The following is a 16,514-nucleotide window of genomic DNA, read 5'->3' as shown; positions in this document are numbered from 1 at the left end:
AATGGTCTTTCAGTCTAGTTCTATAGGCTACACAATCATGGGGAAGACTGCTGACTTGACAGTTGTCCAAAAGACGACCATCGACACCTTGCACAAGGAGGGCAAGACACAAAAGGTCATCGCTAAAGAGGCTGGCTGTTCACAGAGCTCAGTGTCCAAGCACATTAATAGAGAGGCGAAGGGAAGGAAAAGATGTGGTCGAAAAAAGTGTACAAGCAAGAGAGATAACCGCACCCTGGAGAGGATTGTGAAACAAAACCCCTTCAAAAATGTGGGGGAGATTCACAAAGAGTGGACTGCAGCTGGAGTGAGTGCTTTCAAGAACCACCACACACAGACGTATGAAAGACATGGGTTTCTGCTGTCGCATTCCTTGTGTCAAGCCACTCTTGAACCACAGACAGCGTCAGAAGCGTCTAAAGAGAAACAGGACTGGACTGCTGGTGAGTGGTCCAAAGTCATGTTCTCTGATGAAAGTAAATTTTGCATTTCCTTTGGAAATCAAGGTCCCAGAGTCTGGAGGAAAAGAAGAGAGGCACTTCATCCACGTTGCTTGAAGTCCAGTGTAAAGTTTCCACAGTCAGTGATGGTTTGGGGTGCCATGTCATCTGCTGGTGTTGGTCCATTGTGTTTTCTGAGGTCCAGGGTCAACGCAGCCACATACCAGGAAGTTTTAGAGCACTTCATGCTTCCTGCAGCTGACCAACTTTTTGGAGATGCAGATTTCATTTTCCAACAGGACTTGGCACCTGCACACAGTGCCAAAGCTACCAGTACCTGGTTGAAGGACCATGGTATCCCTGTTCTTAATTGGCCAGCAAACTCTCCTGACCTTAACCCCATAGAAAATCTATGGGGTATTGTGAAGAAGAAGATGCAATACACCAGACCCAACAATTCAGAAGAGCTAAAAGCCACTATTAGAGCAACCTGGGCTATCATAACACCTGAGCAGTGCCACAGACTGATCGACTCCATGCCACGCCGCATTGCTGCAGTAATACAGGCCAAAGGAGGCCCAACTAAATACTGAGTGCTGTACATGCTCATACTTTTCATGTTCATACTTTTCAGTTGGCCAACATTTCTATAAATCCTTTGTTTTTATTGGTCTTCAGTAATATTCTAATTTTCTGATATGATGAATTTGAGATTTTCATTTGTTGTCATTTGTAATCATCAAAATTAAACAAAATAAACATCTGAAATATATGAGTTTGTATGTAATGTATGAATATAATATACAAGTTTCACTTTTTAAATGGAATTACTGAAATCAATCTACTTTTTCATGATATTCTAATTTTATGACCAGCACCTGTATAAGAGGACCCTTTGTTAAGCAAGAGCAGCATACTTCTCCTCATTAAGAGGAGAATAAGAATAATCCTAGATTTCTTTTTAATACAGTTGCCAAACTCACCCAGAGCCATAGCTCTGTTGAACCGTCCATTCCACCTGCTCTTATAGCAGCAATGATTATATGGGATTCTTTATAAATAAGATTGATCTTATTAAAAATGAGATCATTAGCACTTCTCTATCCGCGATTGTATCTGAGGTAGTCATGGAATCTGAACCGGGTTTTGCCTGCTTTGATCCAGCTGAACTTTCTGAGTTAGCAAAATTATTGTCTTCATCTAAGCCTTCAACCTGTATGTTAGATCCAGTTCCAACCAGGTTATTTAAGGAGGTATTCCCTTTGATCTCCTCCTCCATTTTAGATGTGATTAATCTATCTCTGTTACAGGGATATGTACCTAAAGCTTTTAAGGTTGCTGTAATTAAACCTCTGCTTAAGAAACCGTCTCTTGACCCAGATGACTTGGTCAATTATAGACCTATATCCAATCTTCCTTTCTTATCTAAAATTCTTGAGAAAGTAGTTGCCAAACAAGTTTGCGATCACTTACACCATAATGAACTTTTTGAAGAGTTTCAGTCTGGCTTTAGAGCTCATCATAGCACTGAAACAGCTCTGGTGAAAGTCACTAATGATATTCTCATGGCCTCAGATAATGAACTTGTATCTGTGCTCGTCCTGTTGGATCTTAGTGCTGCATTTGATACAGTTGACCATAATATTCTTTTAGAAAGACTTGAATATTTTGTTGGAATTAAAGGAACAGCAGTGGACTGGTTTAAATCTTATCTATCTGATCAAATTCAGTTTGTTCATGTTAATGACAGATCTTCAACATGCTCAAAGGTTACCTGTGGAGTACCACAGGGATCAGTGCTAGGACCAATTCTCTTTACTTTATATATGCTTCCATCGGTAGAATTATTAGACAGCATGGGATTATTTTTCTAAAATTCTTTCTGTTTTTATCACTCTGTGCCTGATCTGTTTCGGAAATTGCATCCTACGCTACTGCCGGGAGCTAACCTTTTTGGCTTTGGATTAAAACATAAATCTACAGTAGTCTTTTTGAGTTTTATGTTTGCATTTTATGTGACCTTATGGTTTATAGTGCATAATCTTAAGAAAAAAAAAAACAAGTAAAATGCAGATAAACATTGTTTAATCATATTTTCCTGAACTACTACGTGCTTGCTTACTTTGGGGAGTAGCGGCCTAGTGGTTACGGCATTGCACTTAGAATTCTGAGGTTCTTGGTTCAAGCCTCACTCCCAAGGACTGCCACTCTGGGTCCCTGAGCAAGACCCTTAACTCCAAACTGCTCCCTGGGTGCTGCGGCAGCCCATTGCTCCCCAAGGGGATCGGTTGCTCAAATAAAATGCTGAAAAAAAAAAAAATATGTCTGATGATATCAAACAAGCTGTTTAACTGAGAAAATGTAAAAAACATCAAATTGTCTCAGAAAGTCATAATTAATTTAGCATTCTTTTGCGATTTAAGTAAAGAAATATGTACTTTTAGCACTATGATTATATTTTTAAGGCGACAAGGATGAATATGTGCTTGCACATGCACAAATGGGCTGATGGTACGAATTGTGCTTCCAGTGCGGATCGAGTAAAGTGTGCACTCATTAGACAAACATCTGCTTTGTATTTGGTTTTGCCACCTGTAGGCTGATACGTGTAGTGCCATAGATGTATGTATATATATATATATATATATATATATATATATATATATATATTGTTACGTCCACCTAGGGCACAACATATTTGAGGACACGAGACAAAAGATGAGGGTTCAAAAAAGATTTTTTATTTATAAATTTTCTCCTCTTTAGCTTTCTTTGCTCGGCTTCTTCTGATTACTGCGAAGAAAAAAGGTTAGAGGCCCTCAGATCCCGTGCCCCAAAGGAATCAAAAAATGAAACCCAAAAGTAACAAAAGAAAGTTGGACCTGGCAGGCCGATCAAACAGAACAAAACGGTACAGCAGGGGGCCAACCCTATACAGGGCCGTCGAAGCCCCTACTGGTACCGGACTAAAGGCCAAAAATACCTAAGCAAAAGAAAAATCGAAAATAGGACCACCGGTCCCGCCAGGCCAAAAACCACAAGAAAAAAGTAAGCAACGGCTAACAAAAATACCGCATGGCAGGCTGGAACGTCCGCTGCAGGCCGCAGCGACAAGACAAGTGCGCACCGCGCACGATGGAACAAGTGGAAGCAGGTGGAAACGCGGCGTCCAAGCGAAGCTGGAAAGGAACGCCCCAACATGCTGAAAGCCAGCCTATTTATAGGCGGACAACAGCACCACAAATTAACATAATTAACTGGGCAAAAGAATTATTCAACTCCCAAAATATATTAACAAACGATCCTTCAACTAAAGTCTGTAAGAAAACAAAGAAAAGAAATAGACAAAAATCATAATGTGCCCGAAGCACATAACACCCCCACCCAAAGACTCTGAATGGGGTTTGAAAAAAAAACTCAACCCATTCAGAGAAAAAGGAAAGCGGGACTAGAGTCGTGAGAGTGCGTCGGCCACTACGTAGTCCTCTCTTTCTACAATAAAAACACGTTACATTAGCTTTCACATCCAAAACATGATCCAATGTGCTCTCAACGCCACCGAGCTCCTTCTCCATTAAAGCCAGCTGACCTAATTCGACCTGAAGGTCCTTTAAACGAAACGGGTCAGCTGCAAGTGAGGTTTTCTTCGGCGATTCATCAGGACTCTGTGTTAAAACTGCAGCAGGAAAAATATCCTTCGTGCACTTACTAAAGACATCTAATGTGGCTTCTCAACAAACTCATCCAAGTCAAACACCATGTTCGAACCCTGGAATCACGCCACACAAACTGTCAAGCACACACACAAAGCCACAAAAACACCAGAGCCAAATCGTCTAATCTACGGTAACCTCGAAATGCTCGGCTATTAACAGCAACAGATCCTTTGTGCATTTACGCAAAGCATCTAATGTGGGCCCTCGAACAAACTCATCCAGGTCAAACTCCATGTCTACCCCTGGAATCAAGCCACACTAAATCAGGAACACACCTGCACAAACAAAGCTACAGCACCACCAGAACCGAATGCTCTAATTAACCAGCGTAACGCGCGTCAGCTGCGCAAAAACACACACAAACCCAGCACAACCGCCAACAAACAAGAATCAACCGTAGGACACGACCTGTTTCTAAAGGCACACTTTGTTTAAACAAGCCCCCATAAATATGTTACGTCCACCAAGGGCACAACATATTTGAGGACACGAGACAAAAGATGAGGGTTCAAAAAAGATTTTTTATTTATAAATTTTCTCCTCTTTAGCTTTCTTTGCTCGGCTTCTTCTGATTACTGCGAAGAAAAAAGGTTAGAGGCCCTCAGATCCCGTGCCCCAAAGGAATCAAAAAATGAAACCCAAAAGTAACAAAAGAAAGTTGGACCTGGCAGGCCGATCAAACAGAACAAAACGGTACAGCAGGGGGCCAACCCTATACAGGGCCGTCGAAGCCCCTACTGGTACCGGACTAAAGGCCAAAAATAACCTAAGCAAAAGAAAAATCGAAAATAGGACAAGCGGTCCCGCCAGGCCAAAAACCACAAGAAAAAAGTAAGCAACGGCTAACAAAAATACCGCATGGCAGGCTGGAACGTCCGCTGCAGGCCGCAGCGACAAGACAAGTGCGCACCGCGCACGATGGAACAAGTGGAAGCAGGTGGAAACGCGGCGTCCAAGCGAAGCTGGAAAGGAACGCCCCAACATGCTGAAAGCCAGCCTATTTATAGGCGGACAACAGCACCACAAATTAACATAATTAACTGGGCAAAAGAATTATTCAACTCCCAAAATATATTAACAAAAGATCCTTCAACTAAAGTCTGTAAGAAAACAAAGAAAAGAAATAGACAAAAATCATAATGTGCCCGAAGCACATAACAATATATATATATATATATATATATATATATATATATATATATATATATATATATATATATATATATATATATATATATATATGTATATGTGCAGCTAGTAAGGTGATTATGTACAGCAGTGATCCCCAACCCCCAGGCCCCGGCCCGGTACCACTCCGTGTGTCATCTGGTACGAGGCCGCACAAAAAACAAAACAAAAAAAAACACAATAATAATGATAAGTAAATCAGCTAGGAGCCCTAGCTGATTTACTTTTTAAACAAAGCCCAAGTAGACTCTGATATCTTTCTTCCTTAAAAGCTGAAATACTGGTTTGCAAAATGCATTTAGTGTTCATTCCGATTATCTCTGTTATTTGCTGTATAACCTAGAACTTTTAGTTTTGAATATAGTCACAGAGAAAAACATCTGTACGGTAAATACTGATTTACAACACCTATACCTCTAAGAAAGGAATAAATTCATTATTTACGTGTAGGTTTTCTAATACTATATAATATATATATATTATCCATGCAGCCAAAATGTTCAATAAACACTCTTCACATACAAATCTTTATACATCCCAAGATGCCAGCAGAAATCCGCTCCCTGCTGCGGCTCTTTTTTTCTTCTGTAAACCACTTGTTTGGGCCTCAGCTGTAGGAGCTTCATATTGAGACTCTTAAGGAAGCCACAATCTCCAGCCTCTCTCTCCCATGATGATCAGAGAGGGAATTGGTTGTTGGGAATCAAACCGTGAGCGTGCGTACATTTATAGTAGTCTACAAGAGGAAATGGGTCACAGTGTCTCCGGGGAATCAATCTGGTACCACTAACCTTCTCTCCAGCACACATGTTTAATAATGGATTGTAAAATTTTTGAAGGCTGTACTTACTAGAATTTATTAGAGAAAATAGCAACATTAACAAAAGTGCGGACATATAAACAAGCATGTCCATGCATGTATTTCCACTTCTTTTTTACATGAATCAAGGTGGCTAACTGAGATTATAGATTTTTGTATAGATTTTTTTTCAATTATAAGCTGCAGAACAATTTCATATTAAAATTTGAACATTTCTATTTTTGTCACATAAAATATGCATGGTTGATGAAGCTGCATTTGTATCACAAAGCCTTTTTCCAGGAGAACATGCCCAGGGATATCTCACCTGAGTGCTAAAGGACAGGGTTGCAAACACAAACAAAAAATTACCCAAAAATCCATCTAAGTATAAAAAAAAAAGTCTGACTGAATGAAAGAAAAATGTATAAGAAATAAGTCAAGTTGAAAGAATCATGCAGGATATTGCATCCAAAGTTAATAGATTAGAACAGGGGTAACCAATTAAAAATCAGTGGGGTCGGAATACAGAAAATAATCAACCAGTGAAGGTCCTGAGACATTTTTAATTATAGTCTGTTACTTTAAACAGAATTTAACACTGAAATAAAAAGCAGGTTTTAATATATCTGTGTAATACATTGACCTTTTTATTTAAAAAAAGTGTTTTTTGAAGTAGAGAACAACAATCGTTCAGTTTGGTATATAAACAATTTCCTGATTCACATATTTTATAAAACACCTGAACTGTGTTTTGTTTTTTTGTTTTTTCTGTCTTAATGAGAGCAGTGGGCTTTAGGCTGACCTGCAAGGCTTTAAACCTGGGTTTGAATGGCGATAAATCCATTCTAAAGAAAATATCAAGGTACTCATTTTTGAGCCTTGATTGATATTTATTTTGATTATGTTCAAGGTGGAGAATCCTGCTTCACAGCAGCAGGTTGAGCCAAACATAGCAAAATGTTCAGGGTCATCTTTGAGCACGCCATTTCACTTTTCTTTCACCAGTTTACCACGATTCTTCCAGCAGTCCACACTTTCTCTGCTCTCTTTTTCTCATGTTCTTCTCCTTCTTTCTCATCGCCTGGCTTGCCACAGGTTTGTCTGCTGTGTATAATAGTAGCAGCAGCAGCAACCCAGACTGACAGCAGCTCATTGGATGATTTGTATCACGTGTAGCCTAGTCCGGGCGCTCTGGGCGGCTTTACCTTATTAACAGAAGTGGAGCAAGTGAAGTTACACACTGTCGTCGGACAACATGCAGTAATTTCTAAATGTTTTCAATCAGGTGTCCGGATCCGGACCTTGGTTCGCTCATCCGTGACCTTTGGATTAGAATATTTTAAAAATATTAATTCATTTCCATAACTCAGTTCACTAATGAAACATCATCTAGATTAATAGCACAGATAAGAGTCAATTATTTACTTCTGTTAAACATGACAATTTTACTCTTAAACTTTTAAAGCTAGAAATGCATCAATCCATTTTTACTTTAACCCATACCTGGGCTGAAACTCAATACATGTCGGATACTATTGCTGAATGAATGTACTGGATATCTGGTCACACACCTGGCAAATATATACAGTTCTCTCAGTTGGATTATTGTAATGCATTATATGATGGACAAGATAAATAATCTTTTCACCTCTTATCAGTGGTCTGATATGATGCAGCTCGTCTTTTGACGGAAAATCTATAGCACATATCTCTGTTTCTGGCTTCTCTTGAGCGACCTGTTTGTTTTCATCCTGGCAGTAGCCAGATTGACATGTGAGGAACTGAGTTGAGTTCTACTTTATCAATCTGGGATGGCTGCCATTTAGTCTGACTGTGAAAAGGAGGGACTTTTAATACAATACTTCGAGGTGATTGGGCGATGTGCCAGCTAGTACTGGCCTTCCATAATACGCTTTTTAAGCCAATCGTAGCAGCGAATCATGACATTTCGTAAGCTGATAAATCAAACTTTTTCCAAATTCTGTCGTAAGGAAAGCGCAAACATCTTTCCCATCTACAAGTGTGGAACATGCTTCCTCTTGCTTCTTTTTCAAATTAGAAATTGTCGCTATTTCAGCTAAAACCAAGTTAATTTCTGTATGGACAGGCAAGTCCTCCAGCGTAGACATGTTTGTTATGCCCAAGCAAGGCCTTTCTGACTGTCGTCATTCCTACATGTCCCGCTCCCAAAAAACACTGCTGGCATGTCATTGGTCCGACTCGCTGGTTGTTACGATACAAACATATTTGCAGGAGTCTTTCAAGATAGATGATAGCCGATGGGCGATATGTCGTGATTTTTGGCTGCCTGATATAATATCAATCTTTCAGTTCTTGGTATCGATTTTTTTGAAAAACTAAATATTTTCACCTAAAACTGAGGGGAAGTGGGCTACCTCTGCACTGCCACTCTGTCAGATGACACTGTGTAGCCCTTTTGCTTTGTGGAGCTGCACCATATCCATAGTGTAGGCACTCACAGTGGAAGACATGGACTGACTCAGACCCCAAACATGGATACCAAAACAAATAAATCATCAATATCTTCTGATGAACATACACAGGACTGGCTTTTTTATCGATACATTTAATTTTGATTAAAAAAAAAGAGTGCTATATATAGTGACATTGCAATATCGTGATAATATCATATCATGATCTAAGTACCCGCGATACATATCATATCGAAACACCCATGCCGATACTCACCCCTACTTGCAACGCCAGGTTAGTTTGTTTTAGGATGTTCTCTTCATTCTCATCTTCATTTTTACACTCCAGCAAGAGCGCCTCAGTCAACAAACCAGCTTCTCTTAGATAATCCCAGATCCAGTTTGAAATTCAGAAGTGATCGAGCTTTGGCAGCTTTTGCTCCTGAACTTTGGAACAGGTTACCTTTTCATTCATTGACTGACTAAATTGTTTCTCAATATCCGTTTCTATCCTTTGGGGTTTCATTGAAAACAGAGTTTGAGATTCTCTCATAACAATTGTTATGGAGAATATTATGTTTTAGTTCTAAATAGAATTTTTTTTCTTTGAATGTTTTGTTATTATTGTTGTTATCTTGTTTTGTTTACACAAAATTTACAGCACTTCATTCAACATCAGTTGTTTTTATGTGCTATACAGATAAATTGATGCAAACATTAACAAGGTAATGGGATGACATAAAAAAAAGAAACAAATCTCTAGCCATTATTAGAGGTTATATATGTTTTATAATGCATTATGTTAACAAATAAAGAGTATATTAGCAGCAAAAGTAGAGAAAATAATAACCCTAACCTGTAAAGCGCACTGCAATCAGATATTTTAAAATGCAACATAAAATACAGCAGCTGAAACTCACTGTAATGTATTGCTAAATGTGATGATCGGTGCAGTACATTTAAAAACAGGATATCTAGGATTGAAATATATGACAAAACCAATTAAAATATGGTTAAAAACTGTGGGTTTAAAGAAAATTATTTTGAATCTGCCTAAAGGTTGCTATTTCTAAATGGTTTCATTCTCTTAATCTGACATGCAGCCTCACAGAAAATCGTAATCTATAGGCAGAAAACTGTGACTTCATTGATTTTTAGAGCCCATATGTCTTTATTAAGCAAAGCCCCTGGTTTGTTGTAAGGATTTAAGTGGCTGATTTGTATCATTTTATTTTCCAGAGCCTCAGATACACAATGCTGGGAGTTTTGATTAAAAATGGGTGGGGCTGCTCCTCTCTCTCTCTCTCTTTTCTTTTCCACTCTAAGTGAGTGACAAACCAAACCCACACTCCCATCCATCCTTTAGAAAGTCAGAGGAAGGCTAATAGACAAACCATTGATCAGAAATGCTTTTTGATACCTTTGCTGCTAATAGATCTGAGTAACTGACACTTGTGTATGGATGATGAACTTGGTACATTGAAATGTTTGTTTGGTGCACATTTTTCTACTTTTACATGAAGAAATCCAGTTTTGCCTCTTTCCTTAGTGAAAAATGTTCAAATAAATTATAACAGTAAAGTATCTACGATTCAGTTTTAATGATAACACGTCAAAGTGGGAGGGACAACAGGTGCCAGATGGACTAAAATCATTTTTTTAAGTGTTAAAAAGGTCCCTCTTGTTATGAGGCAGTTCACCACTGCTTCATTTTAGTTTGAACATCTTAAATGTATCCGAAACCTTTGAACTATATTGAACAATTCAGATTTAATTCTGACTAAATATCATCCACCTCGAAAGGCTGCGCCTCCTTACCTGAGTCGGTGTAGCGCGGTCTGGCCAGGTCCCTGAAATAATAGATGAAATCCAGACAGTTGTCGTCCTGCACCTCTCCCTTTGAACAAAGGTCGGAGAGCAATTCCAGCGCCTTTCGACAAATCTCATCCTCTCTTTCTGCAGGCATTGCCTCCCAGCATCCTTCTAACGACTGCTCCTCTCTGCCACGCACACGCGCGCGCCCGCCTCACCACCGGCGTAAATACGCACGAGCGACAGCCAGAAAGAGCCAGGGATGGTTCCTGCGCGCCAGGCGCATCAGCTACAACTGCTGAAAGTCGATTTGAGCGAAGTTGGAGAAGGGTTTGGAAATAAAAGCGGGAGGTTTACGGTGATATGTTTAAAGTAAAAAAAAAATAAAATAAAATCTGCTTGTTTTTTTTATTCAAAGTCCAAAGAGTAAGTAGGTCTCACTGTTCTGCGCCCTCTTTTCTTCCTCAATGCTTCTTCGTGTTCTTCTCTCAGGGTTGTTTTCTGAATTACCGTCTCCAGGCTTCAGCTGCGCCAGTCAAGGTCTCTTCTGAATGAAAGCATTTCTTTCACCCCGCACACTTATTTCTCAGAGCACTGAGAGATACAAAAGACGGACAGGAAGTTCAGCCTCCATCAACACTCCCTCCTCTTCCTCCTCCTTTACCAACACCATCACAAATGCATCCAAACTCCCCTTCACGCACACAAACACAGCCACCTCTACACAGAGAGAAGCCCTGACAGAAAACACACCACTTCTTCCTTAACAGTGTAATAAAAACGTATTAATTCCTCTTTATAGATGTAATTCCATATTTAATTATGTAGCATATTTTAAGCATTCTTTTTTTGTCTGTTGAATAAGACCAGGTGTCTGTTGCCTTTTTAATTCTAAAATCATGTTTCCATCAGTCCTACTAACTAAAATGTGTTTAAAGCTATCATTGAAAAAAATGATGCAACGTTTTTGGCATTTATTCAATCTAATTTAGTTACTTTAATACAACTGTTTCATGTTAGCAGGGTAGGACATAAAACAACTGTGTTAAAGTAACTAAAATATGGTTAAGTAAATGCAAAAAGTGGTAGCATTTGTTAGGTTTCTGTTTGTGGGGTTTGTTTTTTTGTGTTTTGTTTCCACCTCCAGATGGTGCTCTTTCCCTGTTCTGGCTTGGAGGGCGGCTTCTGGGTTTTTACTTCTCACCTGCAGCTTGTTGGGTCATTACCAGAGGATTATAAGAGCAACGGACTGTCACCATGTGATAACGTGGCTAATTATGAAAAATCCACGTCCAGCCGAAGCATGTCCTTTTTTTAGGTGTCTTTATTGCACACCCTCACAGAACCAACAACCAACTTCTTTCTGCCTCCCTATGCATATCTTAGCTCGCCCATAACTAACATGGGAATACAATCCCTCTTGTGGCGTGGGGGTAGTACTGCATATTATAACTAACTCAGGATACTACATCCCTCCCCTCTTAAGTTTAAAGTACTCTTGTAAATGAACTTTAAATCTATTAACTATGTCACCCTCACATTAACCTTACTTTTGCTTAACAGTGAAACTACATAGATACTCAATCTTAACACAACCTAGGACTTTTTTTTTTTTTTTTTAAATAACTCAACCATATTACTCTACTCCTTTCAAGATTAAAGGTCAAATGCCAACAATCAAACCAAATAACTCTCATGACAATTTTTTTTTTTTTTTTAAACTAGGAAGGTTGGGTAAACTGCCAAACCTTCCCATGCATGTCCCAGAGCATGTTCTGACTCTTTCTTGAAGGATATGAATTCTAATTAACAAAGTCTCTCAGATAAGCAGGAGTCTGTCTGGTGCGTGCAGATCTTCGCAGCACAGGTGTCTTTTGGGCTTCTGTCCCTAGCGAAAGTTCAGCTGGAGGATGAACCTGGGTTGACTCAGCAGGCTGCTCAGTCATTTCCCCTCCCACTGAAGTTGGAACACCTGGGTCTGCAGTCACGACCTCCACTGCCTGCTCTGGCAACTGCAGGCTGACAGGCTCTCCTTCCACCTCATGACTGGACATCTCGTTTGATGATGCTTGACGCTTACGAATCTGGTCGACGTGACGTCTCATCACACGTCCATCTCCAGCCTGCACTGTATAGGATACGGGTCCAGTGTTCTCATCCACTACTGCTGGTATCCACTTTGGTCCATAGCTGTAGTTACGGACATATACATCATCTCCAGGTGCAAAACTTCTCCACTTACTGTGTATGTCGTGATGTTCTTTTTGTTTGAGTTGTTTCTTACGAATCTTTGACTTCACATCTGGCAGCAAAAGATCCAGTGTAGAACGCAGTCTTCTGGACATGAGCATTTCAGCGGGTGACAAGCCAGTCGTACTTTGTGGTGTAATTCTGTAGTTGAACAGAAACCTGGCTATTTTTGTTTCCAGTGTATCTCCTTTTGTTTTCTTAATTCCCTGTTTGAATGTCTGAACAGCTCTTTCCGCTAGTCCGTTCGATGCGGGGTGGAAAGGTGCGGATGTTTTATGCTGTATTCCATTCTGCTTCAGGAATGTTGCAAACTCTTGACTGGTAAAGCATGTTCCATTGTCAGATACTATTGTCTGGGGAAGACCATGTATGCTAAAGCACTGTCTCAGCTTTTCAATAGTCACCTGACTTGTTGCAGTGTTTGTTGGGTAGGCATCAATCCATTTGGAATGTGCATCCACTACTATCAGGAACATCTTTCCAAGGTAAGGACCTGCATAATCAATATGCAGCCTGCTCCAGGGTGTTTCTGGCCACTCCCATGGATGAAGTGGCGCCCCTGCAGGACACTTCCTATTTTCTTGGCATGTGTGGCAGGACTGAACTTCCTTCTCGACATCAGAATCCATTCCTGGCCACCACACATATGAGCGTGCTAAACCTTTCATCCTGGACATCCCTGGGTGCGTGGCGTGCAGCTGTTTCAGTATGACGCTCCTTCCTTTCTTCGGAACGACCACTCTTGACCCCCAGAGGACACACCAATCTTTCACACTCAATTCTAGTTTCTTTTTAGAGTAGGGTTTGAACACTGTGTCCACTTCTTTTGGCCAACCTTTCATGCACCAGAGTAACACTTGCGACAGTGTTTCGTCTTTGGCTGTCCACTGCTTCACCTGAACTGATGTGATAGGCGGATCTTCCATCAGATCCAGCAGAAGGACTTGTGCTGTCTCTTCTTCTTCTTCAGTATGTGGCAGCGGCAACCTGCTCAGTGCGTCTGCATTTGCATGCTCTTTTCCTGGTTTGTAAATTATTTTGTACTCGTATGCCCGGAGTAGGGTTGCCCATCTTTGCACTCTTGGTGAACACATCTGAGGAACGGGCTTCTTCTCGTGGAAAAGTGAGATCAGTGGTTTGTGGTCCGTGCTGATCGTAAACATTCGACCATAGATGTATTTATGGAATCTCTTTATTCCAAACATGATAGCTAAGCCCTCTTTATCCAGTTGTGAGTATCTCTTCTCAGCTGGTGTTAGCGTGCGGGACATGAAACCTAAGGGTTTTTCACTGCCATCTTCCATGATATGGGACAATACGGCACCCACTCCGTATGGTGAGGCGTCACACGCCAGCACCAACTCTCTATCCGCTGAGTAGTGACTCAGGACTTTAGCTGATTTCAGCATCTGTTTTGACAGTCGAAAAGCATCTTCCTGCTCCTTATTCCAGGCCCACTGGGCCCCTTTTTTCAGCAACTGGTGGAGAGGAGCTAAATGTGTAGCTAGGTTAGGGAGAAACTTGTTATAGTAGTTCAATAGACCAAGATAAGCCTTCAACTCGGTCACGGTGGTCGGCTGTGGAGCCTCTTCAATGGCTTTTATCTTGCTTTGCACTGGGTGCAGACCTTCTGCATTAATAATGTGACCCAAGTACTCCACCTCATTTCTCAGAAATGCACACTTGCGTCTGTGAAGGCGCAAGCCTGCTTCTTTCAGTCTCCGCAGTACCTCGTCCAGCGTACTTAGATGCTCAGCTTCATCTTCCCCTGTCAAAAGTATGTCATCTAAATACACTGCTACCCTAGGCAGACCCTGTAGCAAGCTTTCCATGGTTCTCTGGAAAATTGCTGGAGCAGATGACACTCCGAAGGCAAGCCTATTGTAGGTAAACAGGCCACGATGTGTGTTAATTGTTAAGTATTTCTTGGACTCTTCATCCATTACAATCTGCTGATAAGCATGACTTAAATCTAGCTTTGAAAACTGTTTCCCTCCTGCTAGACTATTAAACAAATCTTCCACTCTGGGAATGGGGTACTGCTCTAGAGATGAAGCGCTGTTGACTGTTAATTTATAATCGCCACAGATCCGGACAGAACCATCCGGCTTCAGGACAGGTACGATGGGTGCAGCCCACTCAGCATACTTTACTGGTGTTATGATGCTCTCTCTCTGCAGTCTCTCAAGCTCCTCTTCCACTTTTGCTCTCATGGCATACGGAACTGAGCGGGGTCTGTAGAACTTGGGACAAGCTTCAGCTGACACTCGAATGGTTGCTTTCATGCCTTTTAACATGCCTAACTCTTCTTTAAAAACATCTTCATGTTTTGAAAGTACCTGCTGTAGCCCTTGTGTCTCTGTTCTCACATGTTTTATTTCATCCCACTTAAGCTTCAGTGTCTCCAGCCATGCTCTTCCCAGCAAACTAGGTCCAGTACCCTTCACCACCACTAGGGGTAACGTCTTCACTTGCTGGCCATAGATTACTTCCACATCTGCTACTCCCACAATTTTAATTTTCTCCCCTGTATAGGATCTCAGTGTGAGCTTAGTTTCTTTGAGCTGTGGCTGCTTGTTCTCTTTCCACATTTCATTAAATGTTGTCTCATTCATAACACTCACACTACATCCAGTGTCAATCTCAAAGTTTACTTTCTTCCTATTCACTTCCATCTTTACTTCAAATGGCTTAATTCTCCTTATTGAGGTTTCTGTTTTAATGCAAGCTAACGTGAAGGCTTCTTCTTGCTCTGATGAACTATCATCCTGCCCCTCACACACCTTGTGTGCTTTCTGTGGACGCGCGCGCCGCTCCTCTCTGTTTGGTTTCCTTTCATCTGGCCGCGAGCTCCCTTTATTTTTATTTCGGCAGGCTTTGGCGATGTGTCCTACTTTTCCACAGGCGTGACACTTTGCTTCTTTAAACTTGCACTCGGCTGCACTGTGTTGCTTTCCGTGGCATCTGTAGCACTCTTTCTTTTTCCAGTCTCCCTTCCTCTCCTTTCCCTCCGTCTTCATGCTGTTACAAGCTAACGGAGCTTTATTTTGAAGGTCCTGCACATTCCTACTGGCGGCTTCGGCTGCTACGGCAATTTGAAATGCCTTCTCAAATGTGAAATCGGTTTCAGATAACAAACGTCTTTGAATCCTATCATCATTGATGCCACAAACGAGGCGGTCTCTTAACATTTGCTCCAGTGTCGTGCCGAAGTTACAATCCTGAGCGAGTCGTCTCAGCTCAGCTACGTATACACTCACAGTTTCACTAGGCTGACGGGCACGAGAGTCGAATTTGTATCTCTGCACGATCTCGCTTGGTTTGGGATTGAAGTGGTCTTTCATGATAGTCACTATTTGGTTATATGTTTTCGTGCTGGGCTTATCTGGACTCACCAGGTTCCTTATGAGCTTGTATGTGGCTGGTCCCACCACACTAATGAGGATAGCTCGTTGCTTATCTCCATCATCAATATCATTAGCAACGAAGAACTGATCCAGAATCTCGCAGTACTCTTCCCAAGTCTGCTCCTTCGAGTCAAATGCTGACAGATTTCCTACCGTCATATTCATCTTCGTTTTATGTGTGCTCTTGTCCTGCGTCCGCCCGGTCTTTTTTTTTGCACCGCTTCGTCTTCAGTCCACCACTCTTTTCAATCCTCCGTCAGCTTTCCAGAATTATCCTCGTCGCCAATATGTGATAACGTGGCTAATTATGAAAAATCCACGTCCAGCCGAAGCATGTCCTTTTTTTAGGTGTCTTTATTGCACACCCTCACAGAACCAACAACCAACTTCTTTCTGCCTCCCTATGCATATCTTAGCTCGCCCATAACTAACATGGGAATACAATCCCTCTTGTGGCGTGGGGGTAG

General features: G+C 41.1%; 2 protein-coding genes across 2 annotated transcripts in view; both read right to left on the bottom strand.

The window, feature by feature from the left end:
- syt9b (synaptotagmin IXb) overlaps positions 1 to 11,033 on the bottom strand; it is a 76,429-nt gene extending 65,396 nt beyond the window's left edge. Inside the window, exon 1 of the mRNA XM_038308702.1 lies at positions 10,397 to 11,033. Within this exon, the coding sequence (XP_038164630.1) occupies positions 10,397 to 10,544 (148 nt within the window). The 5' untranslated portion in view covers positions 10,545 to 11,033. The remainder of the gene's footprint in view (positions 1 to 10,396) is intronic.
- A 1,159-nt stretch (positions 11,034 to 12,192) lies between these two features.
- Positions 12,193 to 16,212, bottom strand: LOC119799030 (uncharacterized protein K02A2.6-like). The gene has a single exon (XM_038308712.1). It carries the CDS (start codon positions 16,210 to 16,212, stop codon positions 12,193 to 12,195), a length of 4,020 nt encoding a protein of 1,339 aa, XP_038164640.1.
- Between the last annotated feature and the right edge of the window lie 302 nt (positions 16,213 to 16,514).

This window comes from Cyprinodon tularosa, unplaced genomic scaffold (genome assembly GCF_016077235.1).
Source record: "Cyprinodon tularosa strain WSP-4 unplaced genomic scaffold, ASM1607723v1 ctg644, whole genome shotgun sequence".
Taxonomy (NCBI): domain Eukaryota; kingdom Metazoa; phylum Chordata; class Actinopteri; order Cyprinodontiformes; family Cyprinodontidae; genus Cyprinodon; species Cyprinodon tularosa.
This window is presented reverse-complemented; position numbering and strand designations above follow the sequence as displayed.